Genomic DNA, 21916 nt, shown 5'->3' with positions numbered 1-21916 from the left:
GAGGGGAGTAATGGGATCCTCAGCAGAACACTGGGGCCTGGGGGTGTCACCACGGCTGGGGGTAATTGAGGTAAAGAGATAACGGGGGCATCACTGTGCTTGCATCACGAGGTTGACACTGGGGCTGGGGAAACTCGGGACATGTAGACAATGGGGTGCTAGAGGGGCAAGGTGCCTCGGGGCATACAAGAGGCAGTGGGGGAGTGTCCAGGCTGGGGTTATGTTCCCCCCCCGATGATCCTGGTGCTGGCAGCCTGGCAGCGTCCCTACCTGAAACATCTTCAAGCACTTCCGTGTGGAGGAGTGGAAGCGCTCTGCCAAGGAGGGGGACGTGGCCGCCCTCACGGTAACGGGAGCACCGGCACCATAGGGTGGGAAGGTGCTGGCCAAGAGTGGGCAATGCTGACCCACCCCTTATCTTTCCCTGGTTCCCAAAGGACACGAGGCTGAAGGGAACAATCTACCGGATCCGAGGCTCCAACCCGGCCAGCAGCTACCTGCAGCTGCCGCGGGCAGGGACACAGTCCCTGGGGCTGACAGGGCGCTACCTCTACCTGCTCTTCAGGCCCCTGCCCCGCAAGCACTTCCTCGTGCACCTGGATGTCACCACCGAGGTTGGTGACACGGGGTGGCCTCCTTAACTGCTATTGTGGCTGATGGAACGACTGGGGAGGGCACTGGTGGTCTTTGGGGCTGCAGGAAGTGGCTGCTCTTTGCTCCTGGTGGGTCACCCCAGGCTGGAGATGGTTTTCATCCTGGTGGCATCTCTGTTGGGGCCAGGGGACATGGAGGAGACGGGGCCACGTGCCTTCTCTTCTCTAGCACTTCCCTGCCGAAGCCACCAGGGTGACTAAAGCTCCGTGTGTTTGTGTGTGTCTCTTCCCAGGAAAACCAAGTGGTTCGAATCTCCTTCTCCAGCCTCTTCAAGGAATTCAAATCCACGGCCACCTGGCTCCAGTTCCCCTTCGTCTGTGGAGCAGCCGGCAAGGGCACGGCCCGGCGGGGTGAGGAGCTGGGGCTGGGCTGGCACACCACCACCAAAATAAATTGTTAGAAAGTAAATTGAGTTCTCAAGTTGGCTTGATGTGTTTGAAGAGAAGCTGTGGCTGCCTCATCCCTGGGAGTGTCCAAGGCCAGGTTGGAGAAGTCTTGGAGCAGCCTGGAATAGTGGCAGGTGTCCCTGCCCAGGGCAGGTGAATGGAACGAGATGGGTTTGGGCATCTCCCAGCCCAAAACATTCCAGGATTTTATGATAGCAGTGGTGGGCCTGAGTGGGAGCCCCTCTGCAGCAAGATCAGAGCTTTAGCTCCTGGTTGGGTTGTCCCCTATCCCTGTTTTCCCAAACAGAGGGGTGCAATGTTGGGCCAGGCATGAGCCCATGGAGGTGGTGGGATGCCTGTCTGTCCTTCCCCACCCCTGAGCCCACAAGACTTGTTTTCCCATCTTCCCCTTGGCACTGGCCTGGTAGGAATTTTGCCTGGTAAAAACTTTGGACTGAATCCTGTGAACCTCATCCTGTGTCTCCTGTCCAGCAAGGTCTATCGCTTAGGTTTTAGTCTTCTGTTTTGTTTTCTGCCAGACTTGGGATTAAAAGGTCTAGAGATGGAATTTCATGTTCGGACTCAGATGTTTATTAATTTTTATCTATGTTACAGTGAGTGCTAAAGCACTTCTAGCTACCAAGCTAAAAATGGCTAAACGGCAATCTGTCTCTCTTTTTACAAGGTCTTTTAAACCTAAACTGTCCAATTAATTAACCTAAATTATTTCATCCAATAACCAAACACCCATGACCCACAATGCAGATTTTTTTATCCAATTAAAGAAGATCCCACCTAAACCCATGGAGAAGAAGGTGAAGAAGAAAGAAACCTCTGCCCAAAACCTCCATCCTGGCCTCTATAGACCACTATATTCTAAAACCTCAGATTCCAAATTTTCTACCATGTGACATTTCACACTTCTGTTCAAACTATACACCTGTGATCTTAGTTCTGTCATTTAATTTTGGAAGCCTCAGGTCAAAAGCAGCGTTTTCTTGAGGGTCAGCACAGAAAGTCTAAAACCCTCAGTTTCAGGGGTTCCAACAAAGGTTCATGGCTGGAGCCCCTTTCTCACCATCCCTTTTCCCACCTATCCTCTCCTCCACAGGTGCCCCTGGAGCAGCCCCGGCTGACGTGCGCTGGACGTGCCTGGTGCTGGACCTGCCCTCTATCCTGGCCCTGTACCTGAACCGCAGGTACAGCCACCTCAGGGGGGTCAAACTCTGCTGCAACCTGCTCGTGAAAAACCTCTGCACCAGTGACCTGCTGTTTGAGCCAGGTGAGGAGCCCAGAGCTTGGGTTGGCCCTTGCTTTCTCCTGAGACTCCACAGCCCAGCCTGTGGGGACCCTATGGGGGTTCAAAGCTGAATTTGCAGCCTTGTCAGAGCACTGGGCTGCTGGTGCTCTGTGATATGAACAGAAAGGGCAAAATACTTGGTACTGTGTTAAATTTACACACAGGCAGGGACACCTTCCACTGGCCTAGGCTACTCCAAGCCCTGTCCAACCTGGCCTTCTACACTTCCAGGGATCCAGGGGCAGCCACAGCTTCTCTGGGCACCCTGTGCCAGGAGCTCCTCAGCCTCCCAGGGAACAATTCCTTCCCAGTATCCCATGTATCCCTGCCCTCTGGCAGTGGGAAGCCATTTCCCCTTGTCCAAAATCCCTCCCTACCTCTCTTGGCACAGGAAGGCAATCTGGAATGGAATACAGTCTCCCAAACTCTGGAGGAAAGTATCCTCTCATTTTCCAGCAGTAAAAGTGAATGAAAAGAGCAAAGTTAAATATCTTTTAAAGGTTAGAAATTTTTCAGGGGCAAAAATGAAAGGTGTGATCAAGACTCATTTCCGCAATACTTGTGCTTTTATCTGCTGGAAGAGCATGTGCTTTTTTGTGTCAAAAATCTTCCAACCTGCTTTTTTTATCCACCTGCTCAGTGTGGCAGAGGTACTTTGGTCAAATCCTTTGTTTTCTGTCTTTCCCTTTTTTTGCTGGAATTCTGTCTGAACTGCCTGGCCTGCTGGGAAGCATCAGTGAGGAAGAAGTTAAAGGGGCTGCTTTGAAATTCCTGAAACTTATTGTATCTTTCCTGAAACCTTTCCTGTTTCACTTTCCTAAATTTAAAAAGTACATGGAGGAGATAAGACAAGAAAACGGGCAACAGGCCTTAAGAGAAATCATGTGAAACTGCTGAATCAGTGAATAGAAATGACACGAAGCTTGAGCCTGGGGGTTTATAACTGGAATCCAAGGGTTTGTGCTCTGGGCTCTTCTTTGGAGGTTGGGAGTTACAGGAACACATTTGTGCAAGGTGGGTTTGTTACAAACCTCCAGCTTTGTTTCTCAGGTGGGAAGTGCTTTGTGCCCGTATCCCACAGGGAATGTGATTTCGGGCAGCTCTGTGGGCTTGGAGAACTCACTGTGTGTGTGTCCCTGTGCTGGCAGGTATGACATTGGCGGAGGCCCGGCTCAGTGACCTGTCCTGCCATGGGGTTGCTCCCATGCCCCGGGAATTTGCCTTCCCTGTGCCCAAGGGGGAGAAGTGGCACAACCTCTATGATTACATCAGGTACGGCTGCTCCAACCCCACTGCAGCTCCCAGACTTCCCCACGCCCTTGGGAAGGGCAGGATGGGCAGTGCCACTTAAGAAATGACAGATCCAGGTGAACATGGGGCTTGGGTGGGCATTTCGGTCCCCCCACCTCCAGCATTTAGGTGTTGTTAACAAAGACACCCTTAGTGTCATCTGCTTTTGGTACCCCTGTATTTGAAGGACAGTGAGGCAAAAGGGGAGGGATCTTAAAGGGACAGTGAAGAGGCCTTTGTGCCAGGCTGAGGCACCAAGTGCTATTGCCAGGTGCCAATGCAATATCTCAATGACAATATCCAATGCCTTTCTCTGGTTCTGCTCAGGTTCCCGTCTGAGGGGGCTGAGCTGCTGCGCAACTCCATCCAGAAGAGCTTCCCAAGTCCTGTGGCAGGTGGGAATGCTGGGGACAGCAGCCAAGGCTGTGCCACCCCAGTTAGATGCCTTGAATTTCCAAAGTAGCTTGACCTGCTCCTTGTGTTGCCCAGGTGCCCAAGTCCTGGAGGAGCCTGGCCGCCCACTGACCCAGTTGGAGACACTCTCTAGACCAGTCTGTGACTGCCTGTCCCTTGTCCAGCAGATAACCAGTCCCAAAACTGTAAGTGCACCATGGAGGAGGCTGCAGCTCCTTCCTTCCTGCTTCCCATAGAGCTTTTCCCTGCATCTGTGTCTTAATTTAAGATGTAGAAGCTGCTTGTCATCGTTGGCAGCTGTTCCAGGCAGTCTGGTGACCAGAGCCCTGCAGTCTGGGGGTTCAGTGTGGTGCAGCACAGAGACAGGAGATGTGCCAAGTACCTTGAAATCTCCAGACATCTATCTTCCCTGTCTCTGTGGAGGCAGCAGATCGGTGTGTCTTCATATCATAGATAACAAAGTGAGGTCTGGAGACTAAAGAATGTGATCAGTGCCCTCAGGAAGCAGAGCAGTGTGTGGAGCTGGGATTGCTGGGGCTGCAGGCAGCTGCCCTCATCTTGGTTTCCCCTTTTCCACTCGGGGTGGTGTAGGAGCTGGTGTCCAGACTGGCTTACCAGCGTGGTGGTGGGTATTGGGAAGCCACTGAGGGAAGCCATCCTCATGCTGTGGAGAGGGAGAAACTGAGGAGCACAACCTCTCTTATTAGATGTTGTCCAAAGCATGGCCATGAGGATGGTGAAGGGTCTAGAGAGGAAGAGTGAGAGGTGCAGGAGTCACTTGATTTGATCAGATGGAGAGAAAGAGACTGAGGTCAGACCTTGTCAGGGGCTGCAGCTTCTCCTGAGGGGCAGCTCCAATCTCTGCTCTCTGAGACAGTGATAGGATCCAGGGAACAGCTGGAGCTGTGTCGGGAGATTTTAATGGATATTAAAGGTTCTTCCCTTTGGGCACTGACCAGTGTCCCCAGGGCAGTGCCAGACCTGCCAGAGCTCCCAGGAGCATTTCTCAAGGCTCTGTTTTGCTGTCTGGAGGAGATGAATGGTGCACAGACAATACTGGGAGCGAAAGGAGAGCGGTTGGTTAACCTGGCCAAGCCAGGTACTCACAGGGCTGCTCTCCCTCCATATTTTTTCCTCCTTGTTTGTGTTGCTGTGAAGAGCCCTCAGGACAGATGTGGGTGTCTCACTGTCTCTGCCCTGGGCAGGTGGAGGGCACTGTCAGGAGAACTGAGCTCTGTCTGAAGCTTTCCTCCTTTTCAGGTGCCGCATCGGTGTCCTGTAATCATGAAAAGCATCCCCGAGGTTCACCTGGCAGTGCCAGAGCCTCCGAGAGCTGTGCCTGCTGGAGACCACATGCTGGAGGAGAAACAGAGGCTGCACAGTGCAGGGGACACGGGGCAGCCACTGCCACTCGGTGATGGTGGCATCCATGTCTATGCCCGTCAGAGGGGGAGACAGACAACCCGACCTGTCCCTGGCTCAGAGGAGGTGTGTGAAGTTCTGGAGGGTCACAAGGTGGCTTTGGGATGTTTATTTCTAATGAAGGGAGAGAGGGAATGCATGGTTCATGCTGGAGTTTCAGTTAAACTTACAGAGTCCAAAATACCTTTTTCTGACAAGCAGTTCTTCCCACCAACACCCTACTTGCCTTGACAGAGGGACACGCTGTTCAAATGTGCTGACCTTAAGCCACAGGTTTGCCCAGGTGTGTACAGGAAGTGCTCTGGGCTTTATGCCATCCTACAGGTGAGCCCCAGCCTGCAGGACAACTCTGGAAGTGCCCAAGGCCAGGTTGGACAGGGCTTGGAGCAGCCTAGACTATTGGAAGGTGTCCCTGTCCATGGCCAGGGCGTGGAAGTGGATGGACTTTGTCCCTTCCAACTCAGACCAGTCTGGGATTCTCACAGTGGCCCCAAGTCTCTGGGCATCACTGGGCCTGGATGGGAGAGCTGCTTAACTCAGAACCCCCAGCTCCTCCTGCTGCCAGCTTTGACTCTGCCAGATCAAATGCTTTAAAGTTTTCCCCTCTGATAGGAGAAACCCAGAGCTGCCTGCCTGGCTCTAAGCATGATAGTGCTGTCTGGTTTTCTTTTCCAGGGGCTGGTACCGGATCCCATCCTGAAGCTGAGAACAATTATTGGCTTTGGAGGATGCAGCACCAAATGGGTCAGTGGCTTGGATAATCTGGGGAGTTGATCTGTCATTGTGTGGCCAGGATATGGATGTTTTGGAAGTGTGAAATGCAGCTGAGTGTGGCACTGCTTGATGTGGAAAATGATCTTAAAGTGGGTGGGCCTGAGTATGACAATAGTATGTGACAATTGTTCTGCTGTTAGGATGGTAAATTAAAAATTATGGGGCCCATTAGACAGAATCATAGGATGGAAAAGCCTTCTAAAGACATCAATTCCAACCGGTTTTCCCAGGATTTCCAGGCCAACCACTGACCCATGTTCTCAAGTGCCACATCCACATGTCTTTCAAATTCCTCCAGAGATAGTGATTCCACCACTGCTCTGGGCAGCTGTGCCAGTGCCTGACCACCATTTCTGTGAAGTTTTCCCAGTATCCAGCCTAAATTTCCCCTGGCACTTGAGGCTGTTTCCTCTTGTCCTGTCCCTGTTCCCTGGGAGCAGAGCCTGACCCTCACCTGGCTGCCCCCTCCTTTCAGGGAGTTGTGCAGAGCCAGAAGGTCCAGGCTGAGGCCCCCCAGCTGCTTCTCATCAGAATTGTGCTCTAGACCCTTCACTAACTTTCACATCTTTTTAACACATTAAAACTGGTGCTGCTTTGTTGGAGGGTGGAAAGGAAGGGCTGTGTTGTGGATTATTTCTGTGGTACACTGGGCCTTGCTTGTGGTATGTGTTAGGATAATGGAAGGGTTGGTTTGGTTCAGTCAGTTCAAGGCTCTCCCACCAATGTTGTTTTCCTTGGATCTGCTGTTCAGTGCTAGGGAAGGGACGTTAAAGCCCATCCCATTACATCCCCTGCCATAGGTAGGGCCGTCTCCCCCTAGCCCAAGTTTTTCCACACCCCATCCAACCTGGCCTTGAACACTTCCAGGGCTGGGGAGGCACTGTGCCTGGGCTGTGGGGCAGCTCTGGAGCCACGTCTCCCCTGTCTCGGTGCTGCAGGCTCTGTGGACACGGGACAGCACGGCTGTGGTGTACCCCTGCCATGCCGTCATCGTCGCCCTGCTGCTCAAGACTGGCGAGCAGAGGTTCTTCCTTGGCCACACAGACAAGGTAAGTGTAGCCCTTGCTGCCTTGATGGCAGCCCTGTCTTGGCACCCTGGTGCCATCTCTCCTGGGCTCCTCACTCTGTGCTTCCCGCAGGTGTCGGCGCTGGCGTTCAGTGGGAGCAGCGCTTTGCTGGCCTCGGCACAGGCCGGGCCCCGCAGCGTGGGGCGCCTCTGGGACTTCCCCATGGGAACCTGCCTCTGCCTCTTCAAAACCTACCTGCAGTCCCTCGTGTCCCTCAGGTGTGTGTTCAGCATTGCAGCACAGCAGCTTTTCTGTGCTACTTCTGTGTGATAAAGCAGGGATGAATTACGTGCTTGTCCCTGAACCTGCTGGCAGCTGGCCTGGATATGCTGCCACCTCTCTGCTGAGCTTATACCTCAGGTCTTGCTGTCTCCTCATCCCCACAACTTGTCCCCTTTTATGCCCTGTGAGAATGAACCCAGGGTACAAGGAGCTGTTTTTCACCAGGTTTCTTCTTGCAGCTTTTCCCACAGTGGAGCTGTTCTGTGTGGTGTCGGGAAGGATGTGCACAGCAAAACGGTGAGAGCTGACACTGGGGCTGGGAGGTTTCTCTGAGAGAGCTGTTCTCTCAGATTCTGTAGTTATTTTCCAGGTGACTCTCTGCTCTTGGCTTTCCTAGGCATGTTCTTGGGGGACATCCCTTTCTCTGCTTAGAGAATACTTTCCCTCTGCCTGATGCTTGTGGATGTTCCTCAGCTGCAAGCAAACAAATCCTTTCAGAAGCAGCTGGAGAGACCTGCTGGGGTTGTGCTTTGGGGCTGTTCTGTCCCTGGAGTGGTCCCAGCTAGGACCCAGGCAGGGTGATGGGGTTGTATCTTTATTTTAATAGCATTTAGGGCAAGATGTGAGGTGAAATCTTCCAGCTCCAGGCATTACTGTGGGAAGGGATGCCGTGTAGTAGAGCTGCCACCCAGCTTTGTAGCTGAGGATGACGCAGATCCCACATGTAGCAGTCAAAAATAAACTTGTTTCATGGGACTGGTGGTTTTGTTTTGTCAGTGGAGCTGTTTTTCATCCACTGTTTTCATTCTTTAGTGACGACCATCAGCAATTAGCTGTGCCATCTAAGTGAAGGAAAAACCACACAGTGCTCTATGTTTTTCCCAGCATGTGGCAGTGTTCTGTGACCTGTGTGGGAGCTGGGGAGGTGGGATCAATGGGGTAAAAGCATGGTGGGAGAAAGGGGGTGCTGGGGGAGTACCTCACCCAGGGTGATGCCCCAGCCCATTCCAGCCTCTGAGGTAATGCTGGGTTTGGTTTTAACACTGTGCTGGAATGCAGAGCATCCTCCTGCATTTCTGCAGGCATCTGCCCCTTTGCTTTAGGCAGAGGGTTTTACTCTTGCCCCTGGTGATGGGCACTGAGGGCACTCAGGCCTGCACTGAGCAGTGGACACATGCTGCCTCCTGCCCCCTCAGCCCTGGGACAGCTCCTATATCCCAGCAGGCAGAGTTCCCACTGTTCTGTGGATTTTCTTTCCAAGTCTGAGCCTTGTTGCCAGGCAGCCCTGGGATTTAGAATCTCTAATTATGGATTGCAGGCAAGGATATTGCCATGAAGCTTTGCACAGATGCTGGACTCTCCTAAACCCTGTGTGCAATTGGTTTTATTTCCCTGCTCCACCTCTATTATCAATACTTCATGCCCAGCTCTGGAGCAGCTGCTGGAGGAAAAGCTCTTCTGCTGCCAAGGTTTTGAGCAGCCCTCCCATTGTATTTTCTTGCTTCAGATGGTGGTGGTGTGGAACACTGCTCAGGTGACTCATGGTGGAGGTGTGACTGTGCTGGCCAAAGCGCACACAGATGTGGACATTAAGGCCATGAAGATTGCTTTCTTTGATGATACCAGGTAGTGTGCCATGAAAATAAATTGAAAGTATGAATTCTTAGATGTTGAGAAGGAAGTGTTCCCTGGGAGGGTGAGGAGGCCCTGGCACAGAAGCTGTGGCTGTCCCATATCTGGAAGTGTCCAAGACCAGGTTGGACAGGGCTTGGAACAATCTGGGATAGTGGAGGGTGTCCCTACCCATGGCAGGGGTTGGAACAAGATGAGCTTTAAGGTCCCTTCACCCCAAACCACTTCTGTCCGATAGCTTTGGCGTGGCTGGGGGGGGGATTTGTGGTGCTCCAGCCATCTGGTTGCCATTCCTGTTCTCAGTCCTTGCTGTCAGGGGCTGGGGAGCCCTGCCCTGGTGCTCAGGCTGTGTCTCTGGCACAGGATGGTGTCGTGTGGCCGGGACAGCATCAGGCTGTGGCGAGTGCGGAGCGGAGCCCTGCGCTCGTGTCCTGTCAACCTGGGCGAGTACCATTCCCTGGACTTCACTGACCTGGCCTTCGAGGAGGGGCCTGGGCCCGAGGAGGAGCCAGAGGACCGTGCACTGTAAGGGCCTGGCACTGGCACTGTTCCCTGTCCTGGGCAGCCCAGCAGGAGGGAGCTCTGCACCTCTCCCTGCTTAGCATTCCCCTTCCCCCTCAACCACAGAGCTTTGCTGGGTTCTCCCTCAAAATGCAGCTGCCTTCTGGAGCTGGGAGAGGCTCTCCCCACTCAGCACGTGTCACCTCCCAAAAGGGATTTGGCTGCTCGTAGAACATGCTCTTTCCTCTTGCCATGCTGCTGTTCTACCATATTTAGTGACTCTCTCCCCCCATGAAGCTCTCTGTTGGGTCAGTGGGAGGAGCCCGGTACACATCCTCTTGCATACAGACACACACTTTGTTGTTTTATTTTAATCATCAAAGCCAGACCTTTGTTGCCACCCCATGCTGTTCCACAAAGGCAGAGCTGTCAGCTCAGCCAGCCTGTGGCAGAGGGAGGCTCCTTTTTGGAGTTTATGGCAGGCTTTTATCTCTTTTGCTAATTTCTGTTCCAAGGGGTCAGGAAGCCAGATAAGAAGCTCTGACTTCTTTGGAGGTGTGTGAAACACTTGGACACTTTGTTGACCTCTTATGCAACTTGTGAGCCAGGATTGCTTTACACAAACCAGTTGAACCAAGGTAAACCAAGGTGGCTTCTTACTAAAAGCAAGGCTCTCCTGTTTTTATTTTTTACAGCTTTGTATGCAGCAGGAGTGGCCACGTGTTGGAGGTGGACTACAAGAATGTCTGTGTGCGGAGTGCACGGCGCCTGCTGCCTGCACAACCCCAGGGGGATGGGGAGGAGCAGGCAGGGAGCAGCTCAGGTGGGAGCCAGGAACAGGCAGGGAGCAGCTCAGGTGGGAGCAGGAGCAGGCAGGAAGTGGGGAAAAACAACCAGGGACCACCTCCACCTCCATTTGGGTCAGAAATCTGCTCAAACCAACCAGTTCTTTACCTATTGCTGAAGGATTATTTTGGGGTTGATTAGATCATTGATATTTGCCTCTTAAGGACTGCAAATAATCTTCCTTAGTACAGCAAAGTATAATTTTAAGAAAGATTTTAGCATTTTAAATGCTGATTGCACTTTCAGAGAAGCACTACTTTTAGAAACATGAGACAAAGTCTTCATTTGCTGATGGGAAGCTTAATGGAGAGATGGAAAAGATGAATTTGGGGATTTTTTCATTATTCAGCTGGTGCAAAGCGTTTGGGGAATCTTTGTTGCTCTACATTAAGTAAACCAACTTTCAGCTCTTCCATTAACTTGAACAGCAGGAATAATTCACTTTCTAGTGTGATTGCTCTGATATCTCGAAACTTAGTGCATAGTATGCTTTGGCAAATTGAGCTAATTAATCTATAATGTGACCTTTGAGAGGTGTGTAACTGCAGTTCTCACTTCATGGGCACGAAAGGGCCCAGAAGGAGATAAAACTAAATCCTTGGTGCCTCCTGGTCTTGGTGCTGGCTCTAACTTATACCTGAATTTAGGTTAGATATTGGGGAAAATTTCTTAACTGCAAGTGTGATAAGGCTTTGGAACAAGCTGCCCATTCTATCCCTATAAGTGTTCAAAGTGCCTGTGGATGGGCACTTGGGGACATGGGCTGGTAGTGGGGCAGTGAGGTTTTCCAACCTTAATGATTCTATGAATCAAAAACTCCCAGGTTGTGGATCTGTATCTCCCTTCTGCAGAGAGGCTTTGGGACATGGCAATTAAAGGGTTTGTACCTCAGGCAGTTAATCTGGGATATCCTTTGCTATCGGATCCTGTTTGAGGCAAAAATATGGTGGGGGTAGGAATTTTCTGTGCCTGGCAAGAGCTTCACAATGGTAAAGAGGAGTTTGGAGCCCTGAGAAGGGCTGGCTGAGACCCTTCAGCCTGTTCTGCTAGTCACTGTGGGCTTCCTGCATCCTCCTCAGGCTACAGCTGGGTGTGGGTGGACTACCAGACTCAGCTCTTGGATGGCCCCCCTCTCAGGTTGAGTTTCCTTGTTTGAACTGTGTAAGGAGGTGTTGTTTTTTGGGTTTCCAGGCCCTGGGATTGCTATAAACAGTATCAGCATGTCCTTGACCTTCTGTGCCACGGGATCAGAGGATGGCTACATGAGGCTGTGGCTGCTGGACTTCTCAGCAGCTGTCTTAGAGGCAGGTGAGTAGAGGTGGAAGTGGTGCTTCTGAGCTCCTCATCTCCTGCTGCAGATCCAGAGCTCCACTGCCACAACTCCCCCAGCAGTCCTCATGAGTGAGGGCTGTGTTATGTGTGCTGCCTCCAGGGTTGGCTGGCTTGGAAGTCTTCAGTGGCAATTATTCATGTTTATTCTTGTAACTCATAAGAGAAAGGCAGTATCTCCTGGGAGAGAACAGACTTTCTGTCTTGATTTCTGTGCCCTTCTAGTCATGGCTCATCTGTCCATGAAAAATTAGGGAAGAAGTTGAGCAGTTCTTGATTGTTTTTGAGACAATCACCATTACAGCAGAGCCTGGGGATGTTAGGGAGGACTAATCTCTAATCTATCACTAAATTCAGACCTACAAGCATTCAGTCTTCAGGCTGTGGGCTACTTATTCCTGTGGGCATTGCTTTCCTGAATGTGCTGTAGCTGTGTTCCAGCTGCTCCTTTCCCAGAGGATTTGTTGACTCCTCTGTCTTTCCCCAGAGCATGAGGCATCAGTGAGTTCTGTCTGCATCAGCCCAGACAGCCACAAAGTCCTGTCCACAACAGCTTCTGGGAATCTGGGCTACCTGGATATCCAGGCCCGGGACTACAACATGCTGATGCGTTCTCACAAGGACTCTGTGCTGGGCTTCTCGGTGGAGGGCAAGTGGAAACAGATAGCAACAGTGTCCCAGGACAACACCATCCGAGTGTGGGACCTCACCTCCAGGCAGCAGGTGGGTGAGACAAGAGGCAGATGGTGTCTCATGTTTATTAAGAGTCTCCCTGGTCTCTGTTTGATCCAGTTATCAAAGCCCCACAGTTTAGCAGCTCTCCCTGAAGTGTGAGGGGTACCGTGGGCAAGAGACCCATTGGAAGTACAGAGTTCTGAGGTATTGTTAGACAAAACTATTTCTTTTTCCTTCATCTTTTAGCACAAACCATAACACCTAGGGGCTTTATCTAAATGCTCAAAGACCCAGGACTTCACTGGGCTTTGGATCCATCCAGACAGGAGCAGGGACATGCTTGTGATGGAGATGTGAGGCTGACCAGGTGTTGGGTCCAGCTGCAGCTCCAGTCTTCTCCAGCTTCATGCCTGTGGTATCTCTTCCCTGCAGCTATATGACTTTTCAGCTGCAGAAGAAACTCCATGTACTGTGGCCTTCCACCCCTTCTGGAAGATCCTGGCCTGTGGTTTTGACAGCGGGGTGGTGCGGACCTTCAGCCTGGCTGCCTCTGACCTCCTGCTGGAGCACAAGTGAGTGAAGTGGGAGCTACACGGGGTCTGACTGGGTGTCCTGGTGATGAGACAGAGCCACAGTGACAGTCATGGAGCTCCAAAAGCCGCAGGGCCCATCTGGGTGAGTTTGGGGCAGATCCTGCTGTGCCGAGGCTCTGGGTGGTGAAAGCCCAAGTTGTGAAATATATGAGGGCTTTCTTTGTGACTTGCCAGTGGACAGCAATAGAGAAGAGGTTATCCTAGAGAGCAGCTGGGCAGGCAACCCTTGTGAGCCTCAGTGTGGGATTTGGAGGATGCTCCAAAGGGAGAGGAAGCAGGTTCCATCTAGGCTGGAGTGCTGCGCTTGCTGCTCAGTTTTCCCAACAGGTTGGAGTGTTGGTTGTCCTGGGCTGCTACAAGGGTGAGCACAGTGGAGTCCTGCTGTGTTCCTGGTTAATTTATTCTCTTGGGTTCTTCACCATGTTATATTCAACATCACCACTGTTCCCTCTGTATGTGATTCCTTTTTCTCTTCACTTTTTCCACGATTTCTGCCCTCTTTCAGGCAGCACCGCACCGCGATCACCGGGCTGACCTTCTCTCCAGATGGCAATTTGATGTTCAGCACCTGCTTACAGGGAACTCTGGCTCTTTACAGCTTGGTGGCACGGAAAATCCAGGTTCTGAGAGTTCTGGGTAAGACTCCAGAGTTGGGGTTGCCTTTCTTCTTTTTTTTGTTTTAGCACAGACATCCTGACACCAGAGCCATCCCAAAACTCAGCCTGCTCATAATGATTATTTCCCAATGAACCTTCTGAGCTTTGTCATTTCCCCCTGCACTGGGCACTGCTGAGGCACCTTCAGTCCTGGTGTCAGTTCTGGGCCCTTACAACACTGAGAGGCTGGAGCATGTCCAGGGAAGGGAACAGAGCTGGGGAAGGGTTTTGGAGCACCAGGAGAGGCTGAGGGAGCTGGGAAAGGAGCTCAGCCTGGAGAAAAGGAGGCTCAGGGGGAACCTTCTGGCTCTACAGAACTCCCTGACAGGAGGGGGCAGCTAGGGGGATCAGGATCTGCTCCCAGGGCACAAAGGACAGGGTGTGAGGAAATGGCCTCAAGTGCCAGGGGAGGTTTAGATTTGATCATGGAAAAATTCCTTCAGAGGAAGGGGTGGTCAGGCACTGGCACAGCTGCCAAAGCAGTGGTAGAGTCACCATCCCTGAAAGGATTTAAAAGAGATGTGGATGTGGCACCTGGGGACATGAGTTAGCAGACGTCATGATCTTAGAGGGCTTTCCCAGCTTTAATGATTCTCTGATTTCTGTTTGTACCTTGTGTGTGAGCAAACCCCAGTGACTGCCAGCAATTCTTACCTGTCCTGGCTCAAACCCTTTCATCCTGCTAGTGTGATGATTTCATGAATGTACTGGGGTCACAGAGATTTATTTATTCATGCCCAAGCTCTGACTCTTTCCATTCTGTGCATGTGCAATTTAATTTTTTTGAAGTGGATTGTTGCCCTAATCTTGCCTGCAGCAGAGCTGCTCTGTGCTGGTGAATGGAGCTGGTGGAGAGCTTGAGGCAGGGCAGGGGCAAGGCAGTTTGGAAAAATTAGTGTCACATTTAATGTACACTTTGGAAATTAGTTGTGACAGCACAAGCTTGGGCAGGGAAAGGGAACTCTGATTTTTATACAGTGAAATATTGCACAAAGAGGAGGAACCTGCCCCAGGAGGTGTACCAGAGAAGAAACAGGGGTTGGAGGAATCAGGGAATTCATCCAAAATCACCCAGGTTTGGTGCTAGTGCTGCAGCTGGACCTTCATGTGGTGACTCTCCTCTGAAACTGTGTTTGCTGCCTGGTCACGTTCCAGGGACAGAACTGTGGAATTATGGTCATGGAATAAATACAGAGAATTGCTGTAATTTCTGTCATTTTCAGACCTCTGGGTCTCTCTGCCCTCTGGACTGACATCACTGTGGTGGTGTTCAGCACTGACCTCATTCTGCTCTGGGTTCAGACACCCAGGCTGCAGCTGAGATCTTGCAGAGTTCCTCTTGTAACGCTAAAAAATAAGCCCTAAAATCAGTTTTATTCCTTTGACTTTGTCCTGCTTTCCTTGAAAATGCTGCTTGTTCACTCAGGAAACAAGCTGTGCATCTCAACCTTGTTTTTGAGTTAGTTCACTACACATTCTGGATGTATAAGTAAAATTTGTAGCATCTCCTACAGTACAAAGTAAAATTTGTAGCATATCCTACAGTACGGGTTGCTTTTTTCTCAGGCTGTAGAAGCTGCAGCTGCTGCTCAGCAGCACCATCAGAGTGGGCTTTGTTCCTCCTCACTCTCTTGCTGTGTCCCCCAGGCAATGTGGTGGCCCGGGATGCTGGCAGTGGCATGGACACTCTGGTGGTGAGTGGGGACAGTCGCCTGCTGGCCTTCGTGGGGCCCTCCAAGTACGTCGTGACAGTGATGGAGGCCTGCTCACTCGATGAGGTACCCAGCAGACTGCTTTTGCTCCTGGGGATAGGGGTGTCCCCTGGAAACTCCACAGGCAGCATCCAGGGAGGTGGATCAGGGCATGGGGCACCAGCTGACAGTGAGCTCCCTGTTCTCCCTTCTGTGAGACAGAAATAACAAATCCAAGGTTTCTTCTCTGGCTTCATTCCTCTCTAGAAAGATAATGTGGAGAGGTGCTGTGGAGACTGTCAGCTCTCACCTCTCTTGACCTGCTCTCCTGGGCATCACCTGGACCTGCAGCCCCTCATTAAGTGGGAAGGGAAGGGTCCAGGCGACTCCATAGCCTCATGTTAGGAGCATGGCGAGCAATCCTGAGGTTCCTGCAATGGTTGTTCAGTGGCTCTTTGTTCCACAGCTGCTGAGGGTGGACATCAGTATCCTTGACCTGCACAGCACCTGCACTGTGATGGACTCTGCAGTGAAGGTCTGCTTTGGTCCTGTGCTTCAGGGTGAGCTCCTGGTATCCACTTCTTCCAATAAAATCCTTGTGCTTGATGCAAAAACTGGACGACTGGTGCGAGAGGTAGGACACTGAAATTCGTCCCTGAGGTCTCCTGTGGGGGCTGGGCACTTCATGACTCCCTGGGAGGTCAAATGAGAGAAAAACTTCTCCTGGAGTTCACAGGCTTCAAAGAAACACAGGTGGGAAGCCTGCAGCTGTCCCGTTGTGCTCATGCTCAGGGTGAACCTGAGCTTGTCCTTGTTTTCTGCACTGTCACACTGCTGTTCACTTGCTGATGTGTAAATAAGGATATGAACCAGCCCAGCTAAGGTTGCTGGTGCCATTTCTTGTCCTCAGGTGTCCCCTGTTCACAAGCTGACCTGTTCCTCCTTGGCACTGAGCAAGGATGGCCAGTACCTTCTCACTGCTGGTGACAAGGTCATCAAAGTGTGGGACTATCGGATGCGCTTCAACATCAACTTCCAGGTACTGCCCACACAGGGAGGGAAGGGGATGGTGCTGCCCTGCTGAATCCCCAGAGAAGAGAGCAGCAAGTGGGCTCTGTATTACTTTGCCCAGTGTGCCCAGTCCTAGTTTGCCCAGCAGAGAAATGCCATCTGTGATCCCACATGGTAACAGTGCCCAGCAGTGGGCACAGGCTGGGGCTGCCAGAACACCCTAGTGAGAGCCCCTATAAAGGACAGAGGCAGGTGATAGCTCTGTGTTAGGAACAGGGCCAGGTGGAGAGGAAAATGGCTCACCCAAGGCTTCAGAGGCAGGATATGACTTTGGACTCTTCAGCTGTTGCTTCCTTCCCCAAATGAGTGTGTTGGAAGTTGACCCCTGATTGATCAGCCCATAGGTGTGAGAGCTGTAGGTGTGATAGATTCTCTTCTGGACCTTTTCTGAGGCCTGTAGACCCTGGCTGTGCAGGACAGGGAGTGAGTAACCCCATCCCAACAGGACAGGTGGGTACAAGGCATGCTCTCTCCTAGGTGTTCATTGGCCACTCAGAGCCTGTGCACCAGGTTGCATTCACCCCTGACCAAGAGCACATCATCAGCGTTGGGGATGCCATCTTCCTCTGGGATTTCCTAGCTCCACCTCCAGTCAGGTCATCCCCAGGCAGGTAATGCTGCTGGGCAGTGCCTTCCCTGTGTCCCATTTCCGTGCCACATCCCTGTGTGACTCCAGTCTTCTCACCTTCCCAGGGCTCATTCCCCCACGTCCACTCTGCTGCTGAGGTCAGGTGAGCTTGCCTCTTCCCATGAGTTGTGCTGGCAGCTTTTCCAGAGGGTAGGGATCTGTGGGGGATGGTTCCTTCCCTGAGGGGGCAAACCAGTTAATTGGCCTTGAAGGGCAATCTCAAGTGAATTGGCACCCCTCAGTCTGCCTAGGTGGGCATGTTCTGAGCAGAGCCACTCCAGGCTTTCTGGTAGATTTTCAACTTTTGCCTTCTGTCTTTCTCCGCCTCCATCTCCTCTGTCTTTTCTCTCTCACTGTCCTTCTCTTTCTGTCCCTCTCTTTCTTAAAACACAGAGAAGTGGCTTCTATGGAAGCTGGAAAACTGAGCTTGGAGGTGTCACCATCCAGAAGGATGAGAGGAGCATGAGGTGAAGGAAGTGACACCAAGCCTTTTCTTTTCCCAGATAGCAGCTCTGAGGAGCCCAAGGATGTCTTTGACACCCCTCGGCAGACAGTGCCTCTTCCATCACTGTCCTCTCCACCTTGTTTGGATATCAGCTCTGCCCACCCAGCAGGATTTCATGGTAAGAGGAACTGCTTGTGGGAAAGGGGAAAATTAACCTAGTTTTAGGAAAAACGTGCCTAGTTCAGCAACATCCTTGGAGCCATCCCTACCTATGATTCCTTCTGGCAGACTTGACAGACCAGGCTGCAGTTCCTTCCCCTGTGCTAGGCAAAGCCCAGAGGTGCTGGGGTTCAGCAACCCTTTATCCTCTGCTCTCCTTCACATACTGAGCTGCTGGCACAGCTTCTCTGTGCTAAACACCTTGTTGGTCATTCTTAATAAGAATTGTCTGCTTTGCCCTCCACCTTAACAGCTGGACTGTTCCACAGAGCAGGGGAATGGCACTGCCAGAAGTCAAGGGGTCAGGCACATATGAAGTGGTCCTGAAGGACATGGTTGGCTCCATCATCCCACTGATTTTTCTCCCAGGTATATTCTCCGAGTCAGACAGGGAGGAGGAAGCAGATCTGCCAGGCAGCAGCAGGAAGGTGGCAAATGGGCACAAAGATGTCTCAGTCCTTCTGGTGGAATCAGATGGGAATGAGGAACCTGCTGTGAGGCAGGAGAGTCTGAGGTCTCCTGAAAAACCAGCAAACGGTAAATCAGGATAATAGCCAGTTTGTACAGAGCTGTAGGCCTGCATGGCTGCTTGGTCTATTCCCCCAAAACCAAAGAAAGATCATTACTGTTACAGGGCAGAGAGACCCAGACCCGTCCTCTGAGCTGTGAGGCTGCAACATGTTCCTTAAGAGTTTTGCCTTGAGCATGACCTTCCAAGGGAAGTCAGTATTGAGGGCAGCTCATACTGATCCCTAAAACTGCTCATTTTTCTGGCACTTTCCCTGCTGCTGCTTCTGGGCACACCAGAAGCCTGTCTTCAGCCTGGAGCCAGTATCATCTCTGAGTGGCATGTCCCATTAAATCCAGCTGCAATTAAAGCTCCCAATGGCTCTATTAATAGCTGCACAGCCTGGGAGCTGCAGCAGGGTGTGGCAACCTGCCAGGAGCAGGCAGCTGCCAGCACTCAGCCCTGCCAGGACTTGTTGGAAAGCCTCAGGATAAAACTGCCCCCTGTTACAGTCCTGGAGCTGTGGGGCTTGTGGTTTCACAGGGATGCCTGGAGCATGAGGTGTGGGTGTCCTTAGGCTGTTTGCATTGTGGTGTGACTGAGTGGGGAAGGAACCCAGGGAATGGCTGGAGCTGTGTCAGGGAGGGTTAGGCTGCATATCAGGAAAAGGTTCTTCCCCCAGAGGGTATCAGGCACAGAACAGGCTCCCCAGGAAATGGGCATAGTTGCCAGAGCTCCAGGAAAGCTTGGATGATGCTCTGAGGCACAGGGTGGGATTGTTGGGGTGTCTGTGCTGGGCCAGGTGTTGGACTCATGATCCTTGTGGATCCCTTCCCACCTGGGATTTGCCACATGTAACACTGCAGTTTGATTTTTGGATTGTGTGTGTTCTCACATGTACAGCACCTGAATATAAGCAAGCCACAGCCTGGGTGCTGCTCCCAAACCCTTCCCAGGAGCAGCATCCCATAGGTGCTGTTGTCTCCTTTGTGTGGCAGAACCCAGGAAGAGGACCAAACCTCCCAAGTCCCAGTGTTCCGTCCGCCCAGATTCCTACCGGCATTTCACTCCTCGCTTCAAGGCATCAGTGCTCCCCCAGGTGAGAGTTGTGCTGGTTACCAGGTGGAGAATAGGCATTTTGGGGCTAGGGTAGGTGGATTTTCCAAATTGTTTCCATTTTGTTCTCTGTTGGAAAGCAATTTGGGAAATATACCCCTGTGCTGATGTTCAGTGAGAAATCCTAACGTTGATTCCCTGTTCTTCTCTACATGTAACCCTTCCCAGACTAGTAAAAAGTGAGTTGTGCTCAACTCTCTTGGTGTTGCCCAAATCTGCATACATTTTTATTCAAAAGGCTTCAAAATGGCATGTGCTATTGAAAGTGAAAGATGAGTGAGCAATGGAGTGATTCATTGTGCTCCCATATTTGTGAGCAGCTGCATTGGCAGAGCAGGCTGGGGAAAGCAAATCCATGGAGCGTAGTGAGGAGAGGCATGGCATAGCTCCTGCTCTGTTAATAAACACAGCAGGAATAAAACAGAGCCTTAACTCAGCCCTTCCCTAAGCTCTGCTGCTAGTGCTGGGAGAGCAGCTACACCCAGATTTCACTCCCAGTTCTCTGCTCTATCCCTCCACCTGGCAGCATTTTTCTCCCAGTTCCCTTCGTATTGAAATATCTGCATCCCAAGTCAGCCAAACCCATGGAACTCTTTCCCAGCGGGATTAGCAGCTGCTCCTCAGCTGAGCATTTGCTGCCAGCCTGTTTTGTGCCCCATCTGAAAGCATCTGTGCCTGACTGTGCTGGGGCAGTGTCTCTTTTGTTATGGAATATTATTTGTCTCTTCCGCTATGGAATTGTTTGAGTATTGGCAAAGATTTGTGTGGGATGTGTGTTTGAGGACACTCACTTTTTCCTGTGTGGGTGTTGATGCACCTGACCAGACCATTCTTTCAGAGATTATTTTAAGCCAGTGTCTGTTTTTCTTGCAGAGTTTCTTGTCTCCTCCAGCAGGCAGTGAGGTGCTGAAGCTGAAAGCAGTGATTGGCTACAATGGGAATGGCAGAGGGAATATGGTGTGGAACCCAGATACAGGTACACTGGGAATGCTCTGGCATGGGGGGATGTGTTGCCAGAGAAGCTGTGGCTTCCCCTGGATCCCTGAAAGTGTCCAAAGCCAGGTTGGACAGGGCTTGGAGCAGCCTGGCATAGTGGAAGGTCTCCCTACCCATGGCAAGGGTGGAATGAGATGAGTTTTAAGGTCCCTTCCAGCCCAACCCAGGAGTGGTTCTATTCTGTGATTCTAGGGGTGTGTGCTGAGTGAAATTATGATTTTCTGACTGTGAGATTGGCATCTTTGCTTGAACACAGGATTTCTTTGTGTTGGTAAAATCCAGTAGCTCTTTGCTGTTGGCAGGCTTTAGTTGGTGAGGGGGACTCGGGCTCCAGTTGTTGAGTGGACAGAGCAGGAGGGGAGCTCACAAAGCCCATCCTGTCTCCTTTCTCCAGCTGGAATGATGCGCAGCAGCTCTTCTTTATTCAGGTTAGGGAAAGTGAGATTTCACCCCACTCCCAACCTGCTGCTGCTCAGCTGCATCAAAGAGTCAGCTTTTACGTATTAATGAATCATAGAATTTTCCACGTGGGTTGTGGTGGGGGCTGTATGTGCAGCCTTTCCATGAAAACATCCCCTCTCCTCCCCCTTCTCTGCCAGGCTTCTTCGCCTACTCCTGTGGCTGCATCATCGTGGTTGAAGACCTGCACTCGGGGTCCCAGAGCCATTGGCTGGGCCACGCCCAGGAGATCTCCACACTCACTCTCAGCCACCATGCCCAGGTACGAGAGGCTGCTGCTGCCCCAGGCCAGGGCTTGTCCCTGTCACTTTGCAGTCCCACAGCCTAAAACCCCATTTGTCTGTTCCTCCTTCTGCCTGGAGGCTATGGAAGTTATTTTGGAGTCAGCTAGCTATCTGTTGTGCTGGCTCAGTGTGGGCTGGAGCGTGTCCAGAGAAGTGAACAGAGCTGGGGAAGGGGCTAGAGCACAAGTCTGATGAGGAGCAGCTGAAAAGGGCTCAGTCTGGAGAAAAGGTGGCTCAGGTGGGACCTTCTGGGTCTCCACAACTCCCTGACAGGAGGGGGCAGCTGGTGGGGGTCAGGCTCTGCTCCCAGGGAACAGGGACGGAACAAGGGAAACAGCCTCAGGCTGTGCCAGGGGAGGTTCAGGCTGAACATCAGGAAGAATTTGTCCATGGAAAGGGATTGCCAAGCATTGGTAGAGGCTGCCCAGTAGTGGTCAAGTCTCCATCCCTGGAGTTGTCCAAGGAGGAGCTGGGTGTGGCACTCAGTGCTCTGGACTGGGGACAAGGTGGGGATCAGTCACACGTTGGATAGATGATCTTGGAGATCTCTTGCAACCTCATTGATTCTGTGATTCTCTAAAGGCTGTTCTGTTTCTCTGGATGATGCTGCCTTTTCCTCCTGCCATCAGCTGAATGGTTATTTCTTTGAATTCTCCATTTGCCAACCACATCCCTTTAATGCAGGACTGAACAAACTGTTAAGGCTAATGAGCATTTTCTAATTACTTACACATTGTT

General features: G+C 51.7%; 1 protein-coding gene across 1 annotated transcript in view; it reads left to right on the top strand.

Moving 5' to 3' along the window:
• Nucleotides 1-234: 234 nt before the first annotated feature.
• Nucleotides 235-21916, top strand: part of WDR90 (WD repeat domain 90) — a 43908-nt gene continuing 22226 nt past the window's right edge. The window contains 31 exon segments of the mRNA XM_062503297.1: nucleotides 235-273; nucleotides 275-346; nucleotides 438-614; nucleotides 887-1004; nucleotides 2152-2322; nucleotides 3489-3612; nucleotides 3902-3929; nucleotides 3932-4025; nucleotides 4120-4229; nucleotides 5305-5532; nucleotides 6142-6210; nucleotides 7179-7289; nucleotides 7380-7525; nucleotides 7769-7826; nucleotides 9037-9155; nucleotides 9525-9686; nucleotides 10358-10485; nucleotides 11700-11816; nucleotides 12325-12560; nucleotides 12945-13084; nucleotides 13611-13741; nucleotides 15409-15539; nucleotides 15919-16086; nucleotides 16363-16491; nucleotides 17001-17134; nucleotides 17217-17254; nucleotides 17655-17774; nucleotides 18185-18352; nucleotides 19322-19422; nucleotides 20313-20415; nucleotides 21035-21156. Coding sequence (XP_062359281.1) covers nucleotides 235-273; nucleotides 275-346; nucleotides 438-614; nucleotides 887-1004; nucleotides 2152-2322; nucleotides 3489-3612; nucleotides 3902-3929; nucleotides 3932-4025; nucleotides 4120-4229; nucleotides 5305-5532; nucleotides 6142-6210; nucleotides 7179-7289; nucleotides 7380-7525; nucleotides 7769-7826; nucleotides 9037-9155; nucleotides 9525-9686; nucleotides 10358-10485; nucleotides 11700-11816; nucleotides 12325-12560; nucleotides 12945-13084; nucleotides 13611-13741; nucleotides 15409-15539; nucleotides 15919-16086; nucleotides 16363-16491; nucleotides 17001-17134; nucleotides 17217-17254; nucleotides 17655-17774; nucleotides 18185-18352; nucleotides 19322-19422; nucleotides 20313-20415; nucleotides 21035-21156 — 3792 coding nt within the window.

This window comes from Cinclus cinclus, chromosome 16 (assembly GCF_963662255.1).
Source record: "Cinclus cinclus chromosome 16, bCinCin1.1, whole genome shotgun sequence".
Taxonomy (NCBI): Eukaryota; Metazoa; Chordata; class Aves; order Passeriformes; family Cinclidae; genus Cinclus; species Cinclus cinclus.
This window is presented reverse-complemented; position numbering and strand designations above follow the sequence as displayed.